General features: G+C 36.2%; 1 protein-coding gene across 2 annotated transcripts in view; it reads left to right on the forward strand.

Annotated features, from left to right (window-relative positions):
• Positions 1-23,415, forward strand: part of LOC149795986 (dihydrofolate reductase-like) — a 54,167-nt gene extending 30,752 nt beyond the window's left edge. For both annotated transcript variants that reach the window (XM_089965899.1, XM_089965900.1), the window contains exons 3-7: positions 4,075-4,124; positions 6,827-6,926; positions 16,502-16,640; positions 17,822-17,931; positions 19,992-23,415. In XM_089965899.1, coding sequence (XP_089822025.1) covers positions 4,075-4,124; positions 6,827-6,926; positions 16,502-16,640; positions 17,822-17,931; positions 19,992-20,076 — 484 coding nt within the window. In that variant the 3' untranslated portion in view covers positions 20,077-23,415. The remainder of the gene's footprint in view (positions 1-4,074; positions 4,125-6,826; positions 6,927-16,501; positions 16,641-17,821; positions 17,932-19,991) is intronic.
• Positions 23,416-23,702: the final 287 nt, after the last annotated feature.

A 23,702-nucleotide genomic window follows, 5' to 3' on the forward strand; every position in this document is an offset into this window, starting at 1 on the left:
GCAGATAATATTTAGCTTTTTAGCTATAATGTTTTAGCCAAGGAGGGCTGAATTTGCAGAGTAGTAGTAATGCTCATAAAGTATTATGATTCGTTGACTATTATTAAAGAAACATATTTTACTGTGAAAAAATTGGTTTCAGAAAAAAATTCAACATCATTAAATCCTTTTGAAACATCAACATCAATCCCGTAGCCCAAGAGGCCGTTGGGTCACCACAATTGACTTTACAACCAATTCTCTCCATCTTTTCCTGTTCTTTACTGCCCTTTGGGAATCCCAAACCCCATGCCTGTCCACTCTTTAATGTTGTATTCCCACCAGTCTTTTTCTGTCTGCATCTTCTTCTGCACCCCCGCACTGTGCCTTGCAAGATTTGTTTTTGCCAGTCCAGATGATCTTGCCGGCAGTAGTACAGGTCCATTGGATCCGCATGGGATAGAATAAGATGCTCCCACCAGAACAAGTCTCCCAGCTATGAGTAAAATAGTGTGATGATAGTACAGCATCACTGTCCAGTTGTTTTCCTTGATTTAAGTCAACTGCCAGTGCAGAAGGGCTCCAAAATGAGCTCAAGAACCATGTGTTCAGGACCAGGGAGTGCCACATTATATTGGCAGACTTCGGCTGTGGTCATTCAGTCTGGAGAGAGATGGGCTCTGCCAGGCTGCATCTTGCCATACCACATGAATTTTACACACAGGTGTTTCATCAGAATCACCATTTCAGTTATTATTATTTATGAAAGAAACACAAATAATACCATTTTTTGAGCAATCTTAATATTTCCAAAACAAACCAGAAGGTCTTGCAAGGTCCGGTCATGTCATACCTCACTTTGATATTGCGGGTAATTTTGCCCACAATACAACCACTGCCAGTAAATTTAAAGTCTTGGCATCAAGGAAACCGTTCAGTATAAGTGTATTCAGTTCAATCAACCTTTCCAGATTAGAGAATGCCTTTTTAAACTGATGTTCTGCACTACACTTTTGTACTTTCTATGAATTTCATTTATAAAGATAAAGAATTTCATAGGTTGTCTAAGTGATGTTCAGAAATGTCTATTATATCTTAGGTATTGAAAATAGATAACATTTAAATCCTTTTTTGTGCGTGTATTATTGACGTATGTAATTCGGGTTGTAGAGTATACAGCTTGGCCTTATTTGAGATGCATATCCCTCTAAAGACTGACAGTTCTGCTTCATCACTTCCTGGACTTAAGAAGTCTTCTTCTTCCAGTAATGTTCTGGTTTCCTCTGGAACATACTCGCACATAATGTGAACTATGTACATGTGGTGGGAAACACACGTGCAGATAAAAACAGGTTAAAAACATTCATGGTCTGGAGCTAAGCTATTCCCATGCCAACCCCTGTTCTGACAGCATAAATTGATGGAATTGGCTTGACTAGGGTGGCTTGTAAGGAGTTCCACAGGTGGATTCCTGACAGGAAGAAGGAGTCGTTGATGCATTGACTCTGGTGAAGGGGATGGGAAATAAATATAAATGTCCCCTTGTGTAAGATCCTGACTGATGGAGATATGATGCTGCTGGGATGTCAGCTAGCTGGTGTACAATCCGGTACATCATAACAGCTTTTGCTTACTGTCATCTGGTTTGAAGCTCTTACCATATCTATATAGGCGGTCTAGATCTGCTTGATACAGTACTGCATACTGGTATGAGCCAATTACTATGTACAGCAAGATGTTGTTGGCAAAAAGGCTAACATGGGAATCAACTCCCAATGGCAAGTCAGTGATGTGGATGAAGAATGGCAGAGGACCATGACCATTCCTTGCAGAAGGTCTGAAGTGATGGGGGCTGATGATGTCTGGCCTTCTAACACAACCTGTTGGTTTCTTCCCTCTAAAATCTGTTTGTCCACTCAAGAGTCTTGCCTTGGACACTATAGTGATGAAGCTAGTGGCCTGCAAGGTGCTTACGAGGGACTTAAAGACTTTGCAGAAGTTGACAAGGATCGCATCAATCTGTTTTTTGTTGTTTAGACCAGCTGCTAGATGCTGAAGCGTGATTATAAGTTGGCTCTCGCATGAACTCTTGATTCTGAAGCCATGGTGTCTTTTATATAAAATGATGTTACTTTCAAAGAACTGCATCAGGTGACTATGGATGATGTGCTCCATGACTTTGCAGAAACTGATGTCAGGGAAAGTGGGCTGTTAAGTTGGTGGCTTGGCATCTGTCACCTTTCTTGAACAGTGGAGTTACCAATGCTTCTTTTCAGTCATCTGAGTTTGTCACTGCTCTAATGAGGCTTGGAATAGGAAAGTTAGGGCCGGAGACATTGAAGGTGTCATCTCTTTCAAGAACCTTAACACAATTTGATCAGGTACAGTCGCTTTATACAGGTTAAGGTTTTGGGGGAGCTTAAGTACCCCATTCTCATGAGTCTGGATGGGTGGGACAGTCGGAGTATTGCTAGTTTTGAGATCAGTACATGGGAAATAAAATGAGCCAATAACTGTTTTATTTTTGTACGTTTTATAATTCTTGTATTGCACTTTGATCAGCTGGTATTTTCAATCTTTCCCTACTTTAATAGCTGCTAAAGTCATTGTTCTTTGGACTAGTTGTGACTCATTTTTCAAGAACATCGGAGCAGCCATTTTGATGAGCTTAATGCCAAATGTAAAGAAATTTCAGTCACAGTGCATGAAAGTAGCATCGATGTATGCCAACATTCTCTCCACTGTGCATGTTGCCAATGCAAGCAGCTTCATCTTGTATCATTCCCTTTCTGAGAAGTATTTAGGAACTGTAGAGTGGAACCTGAGTTGTTTGCTTCAGATTTGTCGTATTCCCAAGTACCATACTCTTTTCAACTGTCACAGTTTTGACTGGTCCAGGCGTGTAATTTATATACATGTATAAGTGCACATGTTACTGTGATTTCTGCAAATCGGAGGATGATAATTGCTTTTTCTTAGTATGATGTATGCACTAATTGTGTACCAATCAGACATTATTTTCATAGGTATCAACATGTCAGTAGTTTTAGTAGATAGGTATTGTACTTTATCTACGATGATGCTCTTCGTTTGTTTTCTAATTTTAAAGTTAAGATTTAAATAATAATTATTCACAATTACAGTTTTGAAAATGAAAATATCCCTTAATGGTGCAAGGTGTTAGTCCGGATCCATTTTTGGAAAAACATGCATATATTATTAAGAGCAACAAAGCATGTGCAGTGTGTATTTTAGGGCGTGCTAAGCTAAATATGTGTGCTTCCAAATATAGTAATGAGATTTACTGCAATCTAACTGTGGCTTTCAGCGGTATTTTGTTTTTTGGCTTTTAAGCCCATGTTTTTTATGCCTCCTTTATCATCCGATTGCAAAGAGTATGCTTTATGGAAAATGCATTTAAGTGTTATCCTTCAGGTTGAATATTTACTAGTTAAATTGTACTGTTTTGGGTTAGTCTCCTTAAAATATAGGCTTCTGTGACATATTTTTGTGCTTAAGTTTCCCTTTTAAAGTTGGAAGGTAAATTAATTTCTGACAGCATTACTTTTATGTTCGTTTACTGAGAAGAATGGTAGGAATATAGCATATCTTATATTGTTCAATTTCTAACCCAAGATAGATTTCTTTGAATCAAGCAGTTCACAAGCTGCCCCCCCCTCTTTTTATGTGTGTGTGTGTGTGTGTGTGTGTGTGTATATATATATATATATATATATATATATATATATATATATATATATATATATATATATATATATATATATATTATTCATTAATTTCCGGTCTACTTATATCAGTAACATAAACGTATCTGAACTAGCATTGCATTTTGTGTTTGGGAAAGTTATCATTAGAAACGATATGTTCCAACTGAAGTTTTTCATTTTCATAAGTGCAAGTCATAATTGGATTGCCTAATAGAAAGATCAGGAGAAGATGGCCTCATATCGATGTCCATCTGGTCTCCATTATATCAGAGATCTGGATTGTAATCATATTGTGAAGTTCAGTAAAAAGATATGACAATCAAGGGTCATAAATCACATCATGTTATTATTGCATATTATTTTGCAGGAAGGATTTTGAGTATTACGTTGAGAGAGTTCAGAGGAAATCAAGCAATGGTACGTATATGTATTTGCATGACGCGGTTCATCCAACCAGATCAAGCAAATTCAATACCCTAAAGCACTGACAGTATTATACAGGAAAGCATATATCATTTGGAACTTAATGGATATGATCTTATTTTAATCAATCCTATTGATGAATATCAAGGTAGGCATCATATTTCTATAAGTCTATGTTACCTATTACTTATTTTTATGTTGCATAATCTGTGCAACTTACAGAGACTTTACAATATATTTCACATCATTTCTATAAAAAAGTTAAAACTTAAACTTATAGGTAGGTTACTGCATTTGTATGGGAAAATATGAATGAGTTTTATTGAGCAATACTGTGCAACTTTAGGAGTGCAGTATTAGAAAAAAACGAGTTGATATTTTTCTATACAAATGTAGTAACCTTTTTATCATATACTCATTTTGTTTTTCTACTTGATTCTAAATTAAAAACTGAACACAATACAAATCAACAAAGTAACTGAATTTATGATGGATTCCAAAGTAAATGCACAACTGTAGGTTCATCAATACACAGTAACAATGTTAATGCGCACATAACATTGCCCAGCGAACTTTAAACTTGATCACATGCTCAGTCATTCGTTTAAAAAATATTTCTCATTTTTAGACTGCTTAAAATTGAAATTTACAGTCATGTTGTGGATGAATGTTCAATGAAACAACTTTTCCTTTGTTCTGGAATGGATGGATTTTGTTTTTCCTGTCAATTCAGCTAAATTCTGCTTTTCTATTTGTGATGGACTATTTTATTAGCTGGATAAATTCCGTGCAATGTACATGCAATTAAAGCAGTGGAGAGACTGACCTTAATTCAACTACACCTGTGTTTCTGTTCTGTCATTAATCGTTTGGGATCACAATGGGGAAAAATTATGAATTCTTTTAATTGAAATTCTCAATGAGACACATAATTAAATATTGTTTGCAAATATCACATTCATTTTGTTTTGAGTGCTGTAAGGAGAATTTGATTTCTGTTGGAAATGTAGTTAAAATTACAGTACAACTTTGCGGTATTGATCAATGTTTGGAACTCATGTAATTCGGATTTGCAGAAACAACTAGCAAAGCACATTTTGAGGAAATTTAAGACTGCAAAAACATAAGTAAATTTATTGCCGTTGTTATTACCGCTAAATAATACATGTTTATGCCTTGTCACTTGCATGTTCATTGTTGGAAGGACCCCAGTTATTTTCATGACCTGTATGCATGACTTCTATCACTACTACAAACCCAAACACTGTATCAAAAAAGTTAAATGGGGATAATTGTAATGCAGCTGTGGTGTGACAGTCCATTCTCGAGCAGAATTAAAATTTCCTCATCATCTTGGCTTACTGGCTTGGAGGCTGTTGATTTTCTACCAATACCCACCTTATTCAGTTGCATTTTTTTATATTTATTATTTTGACTGTCATGTAAATAGGATGATTCAGAGAGGGACTGGATAGCCCTTGGTCTTAACATTCATTTCTATTTTATTTTTATAGACACTTGAGAGTACAGGTCATAGTTTGAACCATATGATTTGTGCTAAGTAACTATTTAAGTTTTCAGAATGGTATTTTCAATACTGCGTGTCTCACATTTGTTGTGGATATTGTGAAGACTATGTTCATTAGCTTGCTTGGTTGAAAGTTTCTTTTGTGACTCAGTTATCTCATCTGCGTCAACTTTATCATCCCTACTTTCAAATGGGCCAAACCCTTTTAGTTCAGTTACAAACACAATCAGATAAATCAAAAGCTTCAGCATCTGCTACATTGTTGTTTACAATGAAAAGTAGTTCCTAATACATGATGCTATTTTTAGAAGTTAATGTCATGCAGTATGAAGCCATACAGTATGGTAACTGAGAAAAAAATTAGTATACAATAATGTGAACTGCCAAATAATTTTATATCATGAGGCAGCCTAATGAACCAAAGGAATGTGGTGATCATACCAACTTTGGATAGGGTACCACATACCCTCAATACTCACTGTAATTGTAAGTTACTGCATTTGTTTATTTTATTTTGAGTGCAGTAAGGACGATGTCATTGCACTTGGAATATAGTCGATATTACAGTACAATTTCAAAATGTGTAATCAAACTTAAGAATCCATGACATGGCTCATGTAAGTTGGATCTGTAGAACTAAGAAAGTATATTTTAAAGAAATTCAGGATGTAAAACTAAGTATATTTTTTGCCATTCTTATTACCAGCTAAAGAAGACATGTTTATGCCTTATCACTTGCATGTTATTTGTAGGGACCCAGTAATTGTATGACCTGTCCGGCATCTATTGCTAGCCTAAATCCAAGACACTGTATCAAAAAATTTAACATAGAATATTGCAAAGCAGCTGGTATGTGGCAGTCCATGAAACATTTGCTTTAGTTCATTCAGAAACAAATTTAATCAACCAAACCGCAAAGCATCTACTACATGAGTGTACATGATTTGTTTACAAAGTACATGTAGTTCCTAATACACTAATGGGCACACGTGTCATGCAACATTGTAAAATATTGCACAGTTCTGACAATGTAAAGTTAACAGAGACAAAAATGAGCATATAATAATCAATGATCCAACCTATAACTGTCAAAGAGCAGCAGCTTAAGAAAATTGAATACTTATCTCTACTCACCCATCCTAATTCTTTTTGTCTGTCTTTCATGCAGGTAAGAAGTGTGTCAACATCCGTGGCAGACTGACCTGGGAATGCACTTCAGAAGTCGAGAAAAATGATGTTTATACCATTGTCATTAGCAAGAGCATGAAGTAAGTTTCATTACAAATACAAGTAATATAAATAATTGTCTCTATGGCATTAGGAAGTATAAACAAGACATTGTAATTTTCCAGCGTCAAATGTGTTGATATTATGTGTTAAATTTGTGTGGCAATGTTGAAACTTGCATATTGTTTGGATCAATTGCTCAATCGCATCTCTCTGTTGCGTCCTAAAAGTATGTGTACCTCGGCTAAATACATCCATGCCATTGGATGTAATTGAACCAAATTAAGTGCGATATGGAAGAGGGCAAAGCAAAATATTCATTTTTCTTCTTTAAATACATTACCCAATCATAATACCCTTGGTGAACTAGTATTACCTCACAAATCCAGCCCTCCCAGAAACCACTTTTAGCTAAAGGGAACTAAAAGTTGTCTGCCGACCTATGTGGCTGTCAGGCAGAGTGATCTCCCCTAAGCTATAAGGATTGGCACCAAAGACTAAGAATGTGTCTTTTACTTGCATGGAGAGCCTAAGCAACTAAACACTCAGCTCATGCTATAATTATTCTGTATGTGCACGTCTCCAGCACTTATAAAAACTCCTAATATATGTGTAATTCCGTTACAAACAGGTACATATTGGTGAATTTCTATTCCATGGCATTCAGGAGTCTGGGCACCAACTTCAGTGTTTCTTTGCTTGTATAGGTGGTCTTTGGGCCATTACCCATACAGGTAATTGCCTTATTATGGATATTGTTGAAGCTACTTTTTATGTATCTATGAAGGTGCCTCGTTTCCCTTTTATGCGAAGGCTTTATTTTTCAGTGTGTAATGTAGATACTTGTGTACATTTCTGTATTACTTCCATTCTGGTCAGATAACTTCAGGTCGGCTTTCTTTACAGGGTCTTGCTCATTCATGTTTCTGTAGGCAACACTTGTTTATGTTTATCTGCATAAGCATTCCATCGTATTTAAAAATCACTTTGTCACTCACACGGGTAGCCTAATCCACTTCACAAGATTGGTTCGGGCTACACTAATTATATGTGTGCATGTCCTTATACCCTTAAAAAAACTGCTTTTATATGTATATTTCTGTCATTGCTGGTTCATACTAGTGAGTTTCCTTTATGATTAAATTCTTAGCCTTGGAACATCAGGCTTCACTGATTCTACCTGTATGGGCCATCCTTGACTTTCCCTATAGGTATCATTGTAATTGAGATTGTTTGCTATCACATTTTTCCAGGAAACAATCGTTTGGTATAGCTTAAACATCACATGTGCAGGCCCACAGGTTTTACTTCTCCTCCTTACAGGTGGTATTGTCACTATATTTTACCTGTTCATTTCATTGCTTTAATAGACTCTCTGTTTTACTTCTCCTCCTTACAGGTGGTATTGTCACTATATTTTACCTGTTCATTTCATTGCTTTAATAGACTCTCTGTTATCAGTTTCTGTGTCAACTTTTTAAGATTTAGCTATGCACTGACATTGCATTCTAAAAGACAGGTGCAGGACTACAGTTTTATACGTTTTGATCTATATCTCTTACAGATGAGAATTATGTGCAAAGCGCATAAACATGCAGCTCTGGACAAAGACATCATCAGTCTGAAAGCTGACCTTTCCTCAGTGTGAGAATTTCTGCTGGACAAGGGAGATAAATCAACTTACCCTTCAGACATGAAGCACCGGACATTGACACGCTCTGAAACAGCTCTGGCACCCAAGTCACCACCTTCTACCTTGACTCCTTAGAGTTCGACTTGTTTCCTATTGCAGAGCTAACAAACAGTCAAATTCCCTCAGCAGACATACCGCCAACCTTAGCCTCGCCTCATGCAACCAAGATGAGCTTGCTTGTTCTCCAGTGCTGTCGTCTATTCTACACTTATGGCAGAGAAAGATTCAGCCTTCCAAGCCACCGTTGAGGATGTTTTCCACCATTGACCTCCGGAGTTTTGTCCTGCTCCCACAACATCAACAACCTGGTCCAGACCAGCAGCATCTATTAATCTTATGACAGAATTGAGTCCGACATGAGTAACTTCCACGGTCTGGGAGAGTTACGGATATTCTGACCTACCTTCATCATCAGTTCATTGATGGTTCTATCTTTGCCACACACTGGTCTTTCATTAGGAAACCCCAGCTGATATTGCCGCTTTGAAGATGACAAAGCCACACTCCAATGTATGGACTGGATAGCCTTTGATGACACTCAGCATTTAGTGTGCAATATTCTTGTCATGGCTTCGATGTTGGACTTTCATCTGTATGGCTATCTTCCAACAGGCGGAACATAGCTTATCTTCTCCCACTCTAATACCTCAGGGCATGCATGGGAGTCATTCTCAGGATTGGCCAGAGTACTTAATAGAACCACTCAACACAGTTTGGTCAAAGCTGTAACTGCAGCTACAAACTTACAATTGATGGAACATGACTCTCTGCCTGCACTTTCCTGAAGGACCACCATATGGTCAAGCTAAAAGCACATCCTTTTTCCTCTAAGCTTCTGTGTCATGGCCATAATAAAGAAGTCCGCAAACAAGCCACCAATGAGACCAGTTTCCCTCCTTCCCACCACCTCAGTGTTGGTACAGGAACAGTAAAGGAAATCAACAAAAGGACCCAAGGGCCACTCATATGACCCCAACCTCTGAAACCGTCATATCAAACCTCCACCTAGTGAAAGCTACAGTTCTTGCATACCAAAGAGCATATAGAACAGAAAGGGTCCTATTATGAACCATGGTAGCACCTTACTTTCATAAATTATTCTATCCACATGGGAATTCCTTTGCCTACCTAGCTTGATGAACTCGACATTGGACCTCATGGTCCTAGGTTGCTTTCATATGTGCCCATTGCAAATGTGAACTCCACAGTGGTGACTTATCTCAAATGACAAGGAGGAACCAAGTCCCAAACCCTTTAAGTCCTGGTGTGAGACTTTCTAAAGTCATGTTGTCAAAAAAATCTCCACATACAAATTCACTATATCCCACGACTCCTAACATACTAGAGGAATCTTTGTCCCAGAAAAATCAACTAATACAGATGGAATAGTCTCTTCATCCCTTGGTTTTCATTCAGATATGTACCGAATGGGACCGACTGTTGGTGGACCTGTTTGTGACATGGTTGAAAACCAACTCCCAACCTTTGTATCACCAGTCCTACCCTCCAACATCTCTGATTCCAAAAGTGATACAGAAAACAAGAGAATTAGAGTGTTGCCTTATCCTCATTGTACCATTTGGATGGGAGAAGTCGTGGATCAGCTCCTCGAGAATTCAGATTTTCCCTCATCTACTCAAACAACCACAATGGCAGTTGTTTATTTTCTACTCAGAGCTATGGAACCTGCATGTCTGGGTCATATGAAACAGGCCCTCAGAAATAAAGACTTCGCACAACCTGTTATGGAGAATTGATTTAGCAAAAAGGTCCTTCACTCTGAAAGAATACGAAGGGAGATTGTAAGGTGCATGGGTCTTGTCATTGAGAAACATCATGGTATGGGTGAAGTGTGCTCGGAATAGATCTTATGATGTCAGCAAGCTAGAGTTCTAATGGTAACAACAATCAGAAAGACAACAAGCAGCTTAGAATAGATTTCCAGCAACTTTTTTTAGTACCTCCTCGCCAGATTCAGTTTTCCTGAGTGCAATGAACTCCTTTTTGCCGCTTGCTTGATTAAATTGGAAAGTGAATGCCTTGAGCGATGCAGCATGGATTTCATTTTCATTTTTGTGTACTTGTCAACTTAATCCAGAAAAAGCTTGTTCATGTTTATAATGTGCTTGAATTCTTATGTGGAGTTGGTATATGTGATCTGCTATTGTGTTGAGTGTGGAGTTGGTATATGCGATCTGCTATTGTGTTGAGTTTTGATTCTGCAAAGATGCGAATTTTTTTCATGCTGTTAGCTTGTTTGCATAGTTAGATCATAGCTTATAGCACTAATCACATGAGTGATTGCAATAGGGACAGCATTGATTTGTGACAATACTACTATCCCACAACACCAGAATTCAGTGACTCAGCCATCTGTTGTTGTCAGTCCCATCCACCTTGTTCGTTGCACGCTTGTAATTTCTATATAAAGCATGCTCCTGTTCAACCTCTACCCCATGTCTGGTTTCAGCCTCTACCCCATGTCTGGTTTCAGCCTCTACGTATACGTCCCCATGTCTGGTTTCAGCCCTGCTGATCTATTTCGGTGAAAGTTATGTGGGTCATGGACGTGCGAATATAGTGAAATAATTTCTCTTTAAGCAGCATAATATGAAAATTAATTGATCTCCAAGAGGTCGGGGGTGTCTCCCTGTGGACATGATCTTCTAATTTGTAGCCATGGTGTACTGGTAAAACAGCGGTGATGTCAAAGAAGGTATCAATACAGTGATATCATTATATATTAAAGGAAAGGTCAAATACGTTTCACCAAATACCATGTTGTCATTGAAGTAGCAACCATGCCCAAGACTTCACCAAGACAGTACTTTTGGTTTCGTTCTGACAACAAACTGCAATTAACCCTAGTTGCTTAGGATGCTCTGGGTAGCCCTAGTATTTGATTTCGTCTGCTTTTTATTTGTATACCTTGCTGGAAACCCATGAGCGTAAATGCGGCTTTCCATAGTTCCAGAAGCAAATTTCAGAAGCGACATGTGAGAAGGGCCTAGAGCATCTCCTGGCATGAGCCACTGTACAATTTTAAGGAGGGGGTAAAAGCAGAGATTATTAGGAGTGGGAATAGATGTAGATGAATTATATTTTTAACAACACCTGTTTTATCGCAAACACAGTCAATAAATTAATGCACAAGTTCATTGATAAATGTTAATTCCAGACCTACTGATATATGTCTACTCTAATGCAGATATATTATGCAGTTTGAAAACTTAGTACTCCGATAAATCAAGATAATACAATAGTAGTATAGTGGGATACCCTAGCATCAATGCGACATCTATGTTAAATTGGGGGGGGGGGGATTGTACCTTGGCATCAAAGGGAATTTAATATGTGGAAATTTAACATGGGATGTATAGGGACAAGGGATTGGGACTGTCTAGCATCAGAAATGTTGGGACTGTCTAGCATAAAAAATAGTGGGTTTGTATAGGGACAGTAGGAATGGAACAGGTGGGGTGACGTCACGGTACTGAACATTGGCAACAATGTCCATCAGGCGTTCTATAAAGTTCTAGGTCCTGCTCTGCCAGGCACTCTATAAATTGATATGTCCTGCCAAGCATTCTATCCAGTCCTATGTCCTGCCCCACCGAGCGTTACAGCTTTTATATTCTTATGTCACGTGTTTAGGCTCAAATAAACAGTAACACAAGAAAGAGTGAAAACAACAAGCTTTGAAAAATACAATAATTTCCCTGGAAAAATTCTGTAAAAATGAAAAAAATATGAACTTACGGTTTTTTAGAATCAAATCCAAAAATAATCTAAGAATAATCCATGAATAAAATTTTTGAAGTCCTAATAAAATGTTCTACTGATTTCAAGTGTGAATCCTGACTAAGTATCCAAGATGGAAGACAATGACATATGGTGAAATCTGTAGTGTTGAATTCTACAGTTCATTGTAGAAACAAGAATTATCACTCCGGTTTCTGATAGCTAAATAAATTTTTATAAAACCTGCCCTTGTTCAACAATTTTACATGAGCACATGTATTTTCTAGAAAAATAACAGGATTAATCCTTTTGACTCCAAGTAATTTGAAATAACTCCAAACCAAGTTATTTGAAATAACTCCAAACAGCACAACATAGAACTTCCAGTTTAACAGCACAGCTTCTAGACCACATACACCCAGTGTGACCCTGGCAAAAACCAATCATTTTACTCTAAGAAATAAAAACTTAAAAACTTGTTTACATCTTAAACACGAAGTTCCATCATGACCTCGACAACAACCAATCATTTTAAAATAAAGATAGAACTTTTTTATGTGGTTGCCACAAATTTTGAAACAAGGTCAGGTTTAGATCAACATCTGGTGTTTATAAACTAACAGTCAAGGTCAAATTATTTTCTAAAAAAGTATCATCTCTAGAGAATAAATTTACATTACAATAATAGTATGTGAACAAAAATTTTAAAAAATGTTAAACTGACAAACAATTAAATTGAAATAAATATATATTAAATCAGATAAAATTAAATCAAATATACATAATAATATATAGTATATTGGGTCTGTATAGCGACAGTAGTGGTGTGACGGATATTTGTGTGCTGTAAAAGATAGCCTTTTTGTGAGATTTCATCTCCTCTTATATTTTAAGCTAACACAGAGTGTTTGGATAGTGAGTATGATATAATGGATGGTATAGTGGGTGTAATGGATATTATTTTGTGGTGTAAGGGATAGAGATTTTGTGAGATTTCATTTCCTACTTTTACATTCTAAGCAAACACAAGGCATATTTTGTTTGTTTTTTTTTCTTAACAAAAAACATATCCCTAATGTCAAAAAATAGTGATTGTGTGTGTGTTTGTTTGTGTGTATGTGTGCATGCATATATGTTTGCATGTGTGTGTGTGTATGTGTATGTTTGTTTTTTCCCTTAACAAAAAGCTTATCCCTTAATAAAAAAGTGTGTTTTTGTATCCATACGTTCATTTGTATGTGTGTATTATGTTTGTTTGTATTTTGTCTGTGCACGTACGTTTGTATGTGTTTGTGTGTTTGTTTTGTCCCTTGACAAAAAAACCTTGTCCCTGCTCAATGTGTTTGTTTTGTGTGAATGTGGAGTAGTGTGACTATATCCACTAACTCTTTTTCTGAGGTGACTGTAGGTAATGGTGTTTTGTAGATAAAAAATGTTCTTCTCCACAATGTATTGATAGTAAATAATGTGGATTTTGTTAGTATGAGTGTGTTGTTTTGTATAAAAAAGTTTTTTAGATTAGCACTCTTATCACTATGGATTGTTTGGTAGGTGACTCTTTGTCTATAAATTTCTATGTTCTGTCCCCGCCAGGCATTATAGATTTTTTTCTCTGCTGTCACTGTTTTGCCCAATTGACGTCTGCCCCTTGCAACATTGTTAATAATGTCCAGTACCGTGACATCTCACCATCTGTTCCATTCCTATTGTTGCTATACAGACCCAATATATTATATATAAAAGCTATAATGCTTGCCGGGGCGGCACACAGAACTGGATAGAATGCTTGGCTGGGTGGGACATATCAATTTATAGAATGCCTGGCAGAGCGGAACATAGAACTTTATATAACACCTGGTGGACATTGTTGCCAATGTCCAGTACCAAGGCGTCACCTCACCTCTTACATTCCTATTGTCCTTATACAAACCTACTATTTTTTATGGTAGATAGTCCCAACATTTTTTGGTGCTAGACAGTCCCAATCCTGTGTCCCTATACATCCCCTGTTAAATTTTCCCATATTAAATTCCCCTTGACAGCAGGGTACACAGCTATCAAAGTTGTATACATTGCTTATTTAGGAAGTTGCTTTGTTGGGGATGATAAGAAACATACTGTGTTAATATGTTGTTGTTGTTGTTGTTATAGGGTTTAACGCCATTTTTCAGCACAAGGTAGGCTATACATGGCGGCCAGTATAAATGGTGGAGGAAGAACCCAGGAAAACCCCAGAAGAACTACTGACCCACGAGAAGCTAACGGCAAGCTTTCTCACATACCCACATTGGCCAAGCCCAAGACTCGAACCCACGCAGACAGAGATGAGATGGCAGTGATCCGTAATGGTGAGCGATTTAGACCACTCGGCCACTCGGGGCACCCATGTTAATATGTGGATTTCAGACAGAAACATGCTTCATTGTTTCAGAAAAAGATGGATATTTAAAGATTGGACTGATGATAACATTGTGCAATCGAGGTGAAGTGCACCTGCCCAGAAAGACAGATGATTATGTAGTTGTGCAGTGATAACAATTACGTAAACTGTATTTGATATGGGTAAATAATTTCTTTTTTAAATCAGTCAGCTGGAATTACTTTGAATCTTAAAGATCTCATGAACTTTATATTGTCTGTCCAAATGATTCATCAAAACTAGACATGTAATTTATTGAAAACAAAAGTCAAATTTGAAATAGCACATGTCAACTCAGTGTATGAAATAACATGTTTTAAATTTAGCCTTAAGAATTTTATAGAAATTGACATAAATCTAAAATCATTCATGTACAGCACAACCCACCTGGCTTTGTCTACTTGGTTTTGTTTACCAAGTGTCTTATGTTTAAATAATAACAAAGATATGTTGAAATAAATTATGATAATAAAATCAACTAGAAAGGACCAAAATTAACAAAGAAGACATTGAAAAGTGCAGAACATCTTCAATAATCTTCTTAGCTTTAGTTTATGGTCGCTGTTATAATATGCACAAGACAACATGTAAGCAGATATGAGCACATAAAACTATTTCATTTCCAAAGACCATAATGATAATGTTTGTATAATTTTGTTGTATGGCGGGCAAATTACGCCAACATGCACATTAATCTATTCAAGAGGAAAGTTTCAAAGGGATGCAATATTGTGCTGCAAATACCGAGTGGATATGCACTGCCAAAATTTGACATCTCATCCATTAAAGTTCTTGGGTACCTGTTCAGCTGCTACTGTTTCAGGAATAAAGCAGATTGTATTTAAAAACCCTATAATTATTTTCAGCCAACCAGCGTCCTTCTTTCTCTTAAATAAGGTATTTCATATTCTACCACAAGAGGCAAACCCACAAGTTAAATATATAGATTTGGTACAACAAGATGAAATATATTCAGTATTAATATAGTAAAAGAAAATTTTCTTATTATTATATATTAAAATTTCTCTGGAATCGACTTTTAAACTCGCTTATCGGCACAAACCACTTACCCCACCCACTTTTCATAAATTCACTTTCAAGGTCTGATAATATAAATATATGTGACTTAAGAAAGCAGTTGGATTGAGTTGCCCTTATCTGTCACAGTAAATTACATCTTTATTATTTTGTAAACTATTGGACCCTGTATGAAAACATTTCAAGTCTGATTCATCTATGTATCACATTGTGTTTGCTGTTGATGGCAAGGAAGTAAGGGGGAAATGACATCAGAGAGAAGAGAATGGCATCTATTCAGATTTCTTTAACAAAGATCAATATCCGTGTGTGAAATATAAGGCAGTTTCTATTTATTTGTTCTAGCTCACAAACTACTCATTTTTGTTGCTGCAGGTACAACTTTTTAGTCACACACAATCAACTGTCACATGGCATGAGAGGAAATCTTACATTTTCACTTATGAAAATATAACGATATAATTGTTGCACGTGAAAATATAAGATATATTTTTCATGTGTGAAAATATATGAAAATTATTTCGCCAACAAGTCTCTATATTTCAGACTTAAGTATGTAATAAAATTTAATATTAAAGTTATAAGCACAATTTTCTGACTGAGCTTGGACCTGAGTTGTGTAGATAAAAGTTTTGAAAATAATGGACCTAGTTTGAATATCTGGTAGACCTAGAAGGTTTTAGACTGTAACTTTACAAAAATAACTTGGAGATCCTTTTTTCCAGAGATTCCGGCCAGCCTCAAGACCCACAAATTCACAAGGTGTGTGCCAGTGTCCAGGAAGCAATAGATTACTGCAGTGGTCCTCCATTCTGTGATGAGATCGGACCCATATGGATTCTTGGTGGAGCTCAAGTATATGAGGTCTGTCTGCAGTTAAGAATGGATATTGAATAAGTATGCAAAGTGATCACTGCCTCGTCTGACATCTCTATGTACAGAATACCAGCTTATGAAATGTAGAAGCCAACACATAATTTCCTCGATGCCTTTAAGCAATTAGCCACCCATATTGGACATCTGTTCACAAGGACCTACAATAAATGGTACCTTCCTGTTCAGCAGAATATATTGCTTCCATAACCATTTTTGGGGACCCTAAGTAATCTAAGCCTTAATCTATTGTCATGGATACACACAAAAACCTAGACTGGTTCCTATTACTACTCTCTTTCAATTGCATTGAATCATCTTAAGAACGTAGATAAAGGAAGCAGACTAAATGTTGTGGCAGATGCATTATATTGTGACATCAATACATTATGAGATGCCATCTAATTTATCAGGTCACTGGCATTGTGTTTCTCCAATGAAAGTAAATTATCTCATGTGGTTTTATTTGCCCTTATTTTTTACATCGATTAATAATTACATCAGGTTTTTGTTGCCATTCCTTTCATAGATTGATAATCTTTTGTGGTTTTAGTTGCCATTCTTTTCATAGATTGATAATATACTTGTGTTCTTACAATATGTAACTCTTGGCTCATGTTTGATTTCAAAGTGGATTCCAAAGCACATCATGCATCCTAAACATTACCAAATAATTGTTAAAAATTACAGTGACTGCACAGAAATTAACACCCTTTAGATAGGATACTACCCAGGCAGTTAGTCATATATCTATATACTTAAGTGGTGATTAAATTGCAAAATTAATGTTGTATGTATCTTGTAACGTCATAGTCTCCTTTTGACACTGGTCATCCAATTTTGCTTGTCTACTGTATAGTGTGTTATTATCACAGGAATTTATTTCCACTACAAAACTTGATTGATCAGCCTTCTGTAATAAAATTATCAGCAAACTCTCATGAGATTTCCAACCTCAACTCTCATAAGGTTTCCAAACTCTCATGAGATTTCCAACCTCAACACGGAAATAATATTCAATGAACGACAGCTCAGAAATCAAAGTATTGCGAAGATATCATCAGTGTGAAATGCAGATACTGTGAAAGTAACTGCTATATAGTGTGTATAACGATTATATCAGGCTTTCAAACACATTTTTTTGTTCAGAAATAATTTTTGTTTTCTTACAGGAAGCTGTAAATCTTCCCCAGTGTAGATACATCTTCCTCACTCACATCTACAAGTCCTTTGAAGCAGACACATTTTTCCCGAGGTTTGAAGAACAGTTTGAAGAAGTTAGGTAAGTGAAACATATCTTCAGTGTATTCTTTGTTTACTACATATATTTCATCTGCCCCCATTTAGACACAGTACTTGATAGATCACAGTATCAAAATGCCTCATCCTGTTTCCCATGTCGACACAGTACTTGACAGATCACAGTATCAAAATGCCTCATCCTGTTTCCCATGTCAACACAATAGTTGACGGAACATGATATGAATATGACTGGTCCTTTCCTTCATTTATGTGAAACATTCTTTGTTAGGTTTGAGAGTCCAAAGGTGTTCCTATTGGCCTGATGAAAAAGTTGTTATTCATGCAGAATTATCTCAATACATTAAATATGTATTTCCTTTTCTTGTGACTGCATTTTATAGGAGATATGCAAATATATAGGCTTCTGTGGTTATTGACTATTGATTCTCCATGGCCTTTGTCAGACTACAACTGACTATTGATTCTTCATGGTCTTTGTCAGACTACAACTGACTATTGATTCTTCATGGCCTTTGTCAGTCTACAACTGAGAAGGTTAGCATGTTATATGCATCACGGAGAAAGCAAAGGCACGCATTGTGGCTCTGCATTCTCAAAACATGAAAGAACCAAAATCAAGCTCAAAGACAGAATACTGCCAGTCTGTTGCAGACTTTAAATATATTGGCTCATTGGTTTTAACAGTACTGTTAATATATTATTGACTTCATCATGCTGGGGAACTGGAAGCTAAGTGTCTTTCCAAGAGAACACAGAGTCAGTCGACAAGGGATGGCCTGGATGAGTATTCAACATGCAACCCTTGGATTACTAGTCTGATGCTTGACCAACTGAGCTTCAACAACCATGCCCCTTGACTGGTTAGAAATAAAATTTGTGGAACTTTAGATTGACCAGCATGCTAAATGTCAATAGCTTCAACTTAAACTTTAGGTGATGAAGCAGTTTCAGTGTGATGATTACAATCTTGATCCTTTTTTCTTGTCTAACCAACCAAATATAATAGTTGCCTACCAACCTAGCCCCACCTCCGACAGTTTGTACCCATCCCCACCCCTTGTGATTTTTAAAACAAAAAGTATTTAGGATATCAAAATGCACAAGAATTAGTCATATCATTCTTTATGTATAATTCCTAACTTGATGGAAGTTTTCAGTGCAAAGAACCAGAATGTTCACTGTCATTCTCCGTTTCCAGGGAAAGTTCATTTTCAGTTATGCAGTGAGATTTCTTAGACTGCACATACATATAATGTGAAAAAATGTCTTTTGCATTCAATATTTGCAATATTTAATTTTAATATTTCTAAACTGAACAAAATAAAAAAGGGAAAGGAGTGTAACCTTTTATGTACATGGGTTTAGATTGATGTTACTCCCAATGTTGAAGAAATGTATAGCATTTATTATTTGGCACTGATCAAAGAGGGTGAACTACATCAATCCTATATGAAGAAATCGATTCACCCATGTAAATAGGGCAACTTCCCTAGTAAAGAAACTACAGTTTGGTTTGAAATGAAAACAAGATGATAGTGATAGAGAATGCCTAGAGACAATCAGGTCAGAAATTATAAATTGATGAATGGTATGACCAGTTTTGTGCATTTTTTATATCTGTATTTTCTTTTCATTTTTAAAATCAGTGGGTGAGAATGGTACAAACCATCTGGTATTATAGGTGAATACTATAGGGCGTACCCTTCTCCTGTTTAATAATATCCATTTCATATGAAGTTCTTAAAAGCCAAGATTTACTTGGAAATATTTTCATACATATATGCTTAAGCAGCGTCGCTGAGCAATGAAAATGTTTTGCTGAATTTGTGCATCAAAGGGCAGTATTGAAATCTGCACATGTTAAATCATGAAAATGTCCTAGCTGTCATTGTACCATAGCTGAAGCCTCAGGCGTATAAGAAAAAGCAATATTTACGTATTGGCAGCATGGTCATTGGTCGGTGGTCCAGAGGGACAGCCAATAAGTAGCAATCGATTGACTGTACTGGATAGGTCACTTTTGGGCTATGAAATGTCCTGTCAAAATGAGTATTATAGCAAGGTCTTTATCTATTTCAGTCTTGATGACGTTGACGGCAGTATGCAACAAGAGAATGGTCTGATGTTCCAGTTCAAAGTTTACAAGAAAATTTCAGTAGCATAATGGTAATGGTTGAAGGTTAATACTGCTTCAGTTGATGATTTATCATTGATTTTGTTATTATTTTACATGTGCATATTTTCTGATTTCTCCAACACGAAGTTAAGTAAAGGTAAATACAGACTTCATAATTCTTGGGCTGGTTGAGTTTACCAGGGGGACCATGCTGAACTATAATGTACAGTACTTACACAGTGCAAAGTGTGCATTGCGTCACTTAAATCCTTCCTTATTCCCAAACATATTATATGCAGATTTTGCCTTATTTATTGTTTCAACCAAATTGCATGCTTCCAGATAACATTTCAGCTAGTCCTTAATAGCTGTTTCATTTATGTTGAATCATGCGCTCATGAGTTACTCATTTTCAATGATATAAGCGATCCTACAAATTGAGGTAATATTTTTAAAAAGGTATGCACGTTTATTTGTACAAGACTAAGATCAACATCAATCAATTTTAGTTTTGTGTTTTAGCTGAACAAACATCATAACTTTTCCACACAGTGGAAAGCATGATGTTTCGGTGTCTCCTATCTTGATAGTCGGCGAATTTGTCTTTCGTTTTGCGACAGCAGTACAGGCCAGTTAATCATTAAAACCCTGAAACTGGCTTGTGATAAGAGGGAATTTTGACTGGTAACTATACCAGTACATTTATGTGTAAATTGCCTTTTATTCCATAATATTAGCACGATTACCATAGTTTTGTAAAACAGGGTGTAAGGCATACCTATGAACTTTCATAAGCCAAGTAGGGAGACTGAATAAAAATAAATAGAGATTGGGACCTAAAATTATGAGGTTTCTCATGGCATTTTTAAAATCTTGTTTTCATTAAATATTGATCGATCTTCCTGGTCCAATATGCGTGAAATTCGTAAAAAGACTTGCCGTTTCTCCCTGTCATGTGCCCTTTTTTCCCCCAAAATGTGCTCCATTTTCAAATTCTAGTCATCTGTGGTCGAAATGCACAATAGCTAAAGATTAGTCTTAAATAAACGAGCAAGAAAGCCAGCGCAACTAATTAAACAATAATCCTTATCCATGCAACTATTTTGTGAAAACAACTGGCCCTCCATCATAATTCAAAGAAACCATGTTCTATGCTATTGTGTGTTATGCAAGCACCAGCAATTGATTGGCAAATAAAGGATTCTGAATTTTTTTGAACTAAAGGTACCAAAATAGCTAGCCTCATCGTACCGTACATGTAGCAACTATTTTCCCCTCTTTGTGTATACAACCTTATTCCCTTATTGTCAACTCATAAAGCATTTAGTATTGTTTATTATAAAACATGTATTCCAAATTAGTTTTTTGAGGACACGCTGTGTGGTATGTATTTTCATTCCTTCATTTAATTTAATGATGATACATAACATTGGTATATGCTGTATAGAAATGCCAGGTGTTCACTCGTGCAAGTTTCTTTTGTGGGAATGGCGTTATAGCATATGGAGTTACAGCGTTCATAGTGATCATTCTTGGGATTGGAATTAATTGCGGATGATTTTATTGTTGTGGTTTACTTTTTTGTTCTGGTTTATTTTTGTTATTTTTTTTATTGTATTTAGTGAAGAAGCAAATTCTTTATAGTAAAGTAATTATTTTGTCATAACAATAGTTCACAGGTGATACAGCAGAACATGTAGAACTTTTCTTATTTAGAAGAAATGAAAATCGAAGACATAATGTAATAATTGGGAGTTCTCTGCAAAAATTGGAAGATATTATGAAATTGAGAGGTAGGCGTGGAGCGACCCCAAAAATCGGGAGTTTTTTTTCCTCCCGGCAGGTATGATGTAAGGTTGCTTACATCAAAGCAAACTACAACTCAGCTTTTATGGTATTAGCATCGAACTGTATTGTTTGTTCGTTGTGTTGTCATACTGGGATTACATTTTAATGAGTTAGGTATTTACAATTTCAAAGCAAAGTTAAAACGTAATTACCAGTGCACTGACATAAAATGTCCAATGCAATAATGAATAAATAAACAATAGTCAATTCAGATGGGAGAGGTAGTGTTACAGCAACTTGCAATTGCTAAATTCTTGTCATCGTTCGATCCTATTATACACAAATCGAAATTAGACAGAAACAATAAGAAAACAAAAAATTAAATAAATCTATTTGCAAACAAGTTTATACCATTTCTTTTGTTGAGAACCATGAATGCCAACCTCGAGATAAGTATACATGTATTTTTTAAAAAATATAACTTTGCCTAAATAAATGCATTTAGAACTTACCTCGTGCATCTTGAGATGTCTCGGAGTTATAGGTTGGCTTATACACAGGTCATGCACTTTTTAGTGTTTATACCTGTTCAGTTTGGGGGTCAGCTTATACGCAAACAGGATTATAAATGAGTATATCACTTAACATGGGGGGAAACAACAAATATCACAAGTCTAGAATACTATCAATTGAATCCCGCAAATGTTTCTCTCTTGCTGGTTTAATGGACAATGGCCTTATTCACCCCTAGTAATACAGATTAACTCTAAAGACAAACATGTATGTGACCACAACGTCAACTTTGGCACAACAGCGGCAATTCATGACATATACATTAGCCTGGTTTACGGACTGTAGCATCTATCACTGGTATCAACAATTTTTTTTAAAAAATATTCCTTTTATGTTTGTTTTTTATCAGAACAATTGTTACTAATCAAGTGGTCATTGTAAAAATTGATTACATATAGGTCAGTGGTGTCTGTTTGTTCCTGCAATACAGTTGTTTATAGGGATGCTGGGTCCTACAATAAGTTGGGGAAGCAGGCTAAGTGCAGGAATAATTAGTCTGGTTCCCTGCTTTGTATGTTCACTGCGTTGTTCATCCCTATACAAATAGCGGAGAACAACGCAGGGAGCATATGAAGTAGGGAACCAGACCAGGAAATAATCTACATATACTTTAGTCTGGTTTATGGCAGAAACTATCAAACACTATAAGCATATCTAAAAAAAATAAGACATTGGTAGCCAGCATAATTGTTTAAAAGAATATTTAATATTTAGAACGGTATGTGCGCTCATACTTACAGGGATTAAATAAAGGTCGGTTGAGTTAAACTTGTTTATGTGTTGCGGTCGTTCATAGCAGTGTCAAAATGCATATTTTGCCAAGACATGATGGTTGCTGGTTGCGTTGAGCAGGTGGTCGCTCATAACAAAATGTTTATAAAATAAAATCGATCCGTGCATTACGATTGTCATCAGAAATGACAGGTGGTCACTCATAGCAGAGGTCGTGCATAGCAGTTTTTACTGTATCAATAAATGTTTAGGATTATACACATACCATAGTAAAACTGAACAAACTTCATTAAATTGTATTGTGGTGTTTATTTGATTGATATTATATACTTGATCTTTATCCCTGATTGAGGGTACAGTTCTTCCTATCTGACTTTTGTCATTTTATTTTAACCATGTTTACTTGGATTTGAGTTCAATGCCTGTTTTTTTCCCTGGAAAATTGTGTGATAGATCAGTAAGGATTATATGGGATTTAATTCAAGTACTATAGTGTCTTTTGAATTTTCACTTTGTATTTTAGGGTAATTAATTATTTGTTGATTTTACTAAACTTGTTGGTTTTGTTTCTTTCTGTTAAT

The sequence above is a fragment of the Sinohyriopsis cumingii genome, chromosome 7 (genome assembly GCF_028554795.1).
Source record: "Sinohyriopsis cumingii isolate HCF-2022 chromosome 7, ASM2855479v2, whole genome shotgun sequence".
In the NCBI taxonomy this organism is placed as follows: Eukaryota; Metazoa; Mollusca; class Bivalvia; order Unionida; family Unionidae; genus Sinohyriopsis; species Sinohyriopsis cumingii.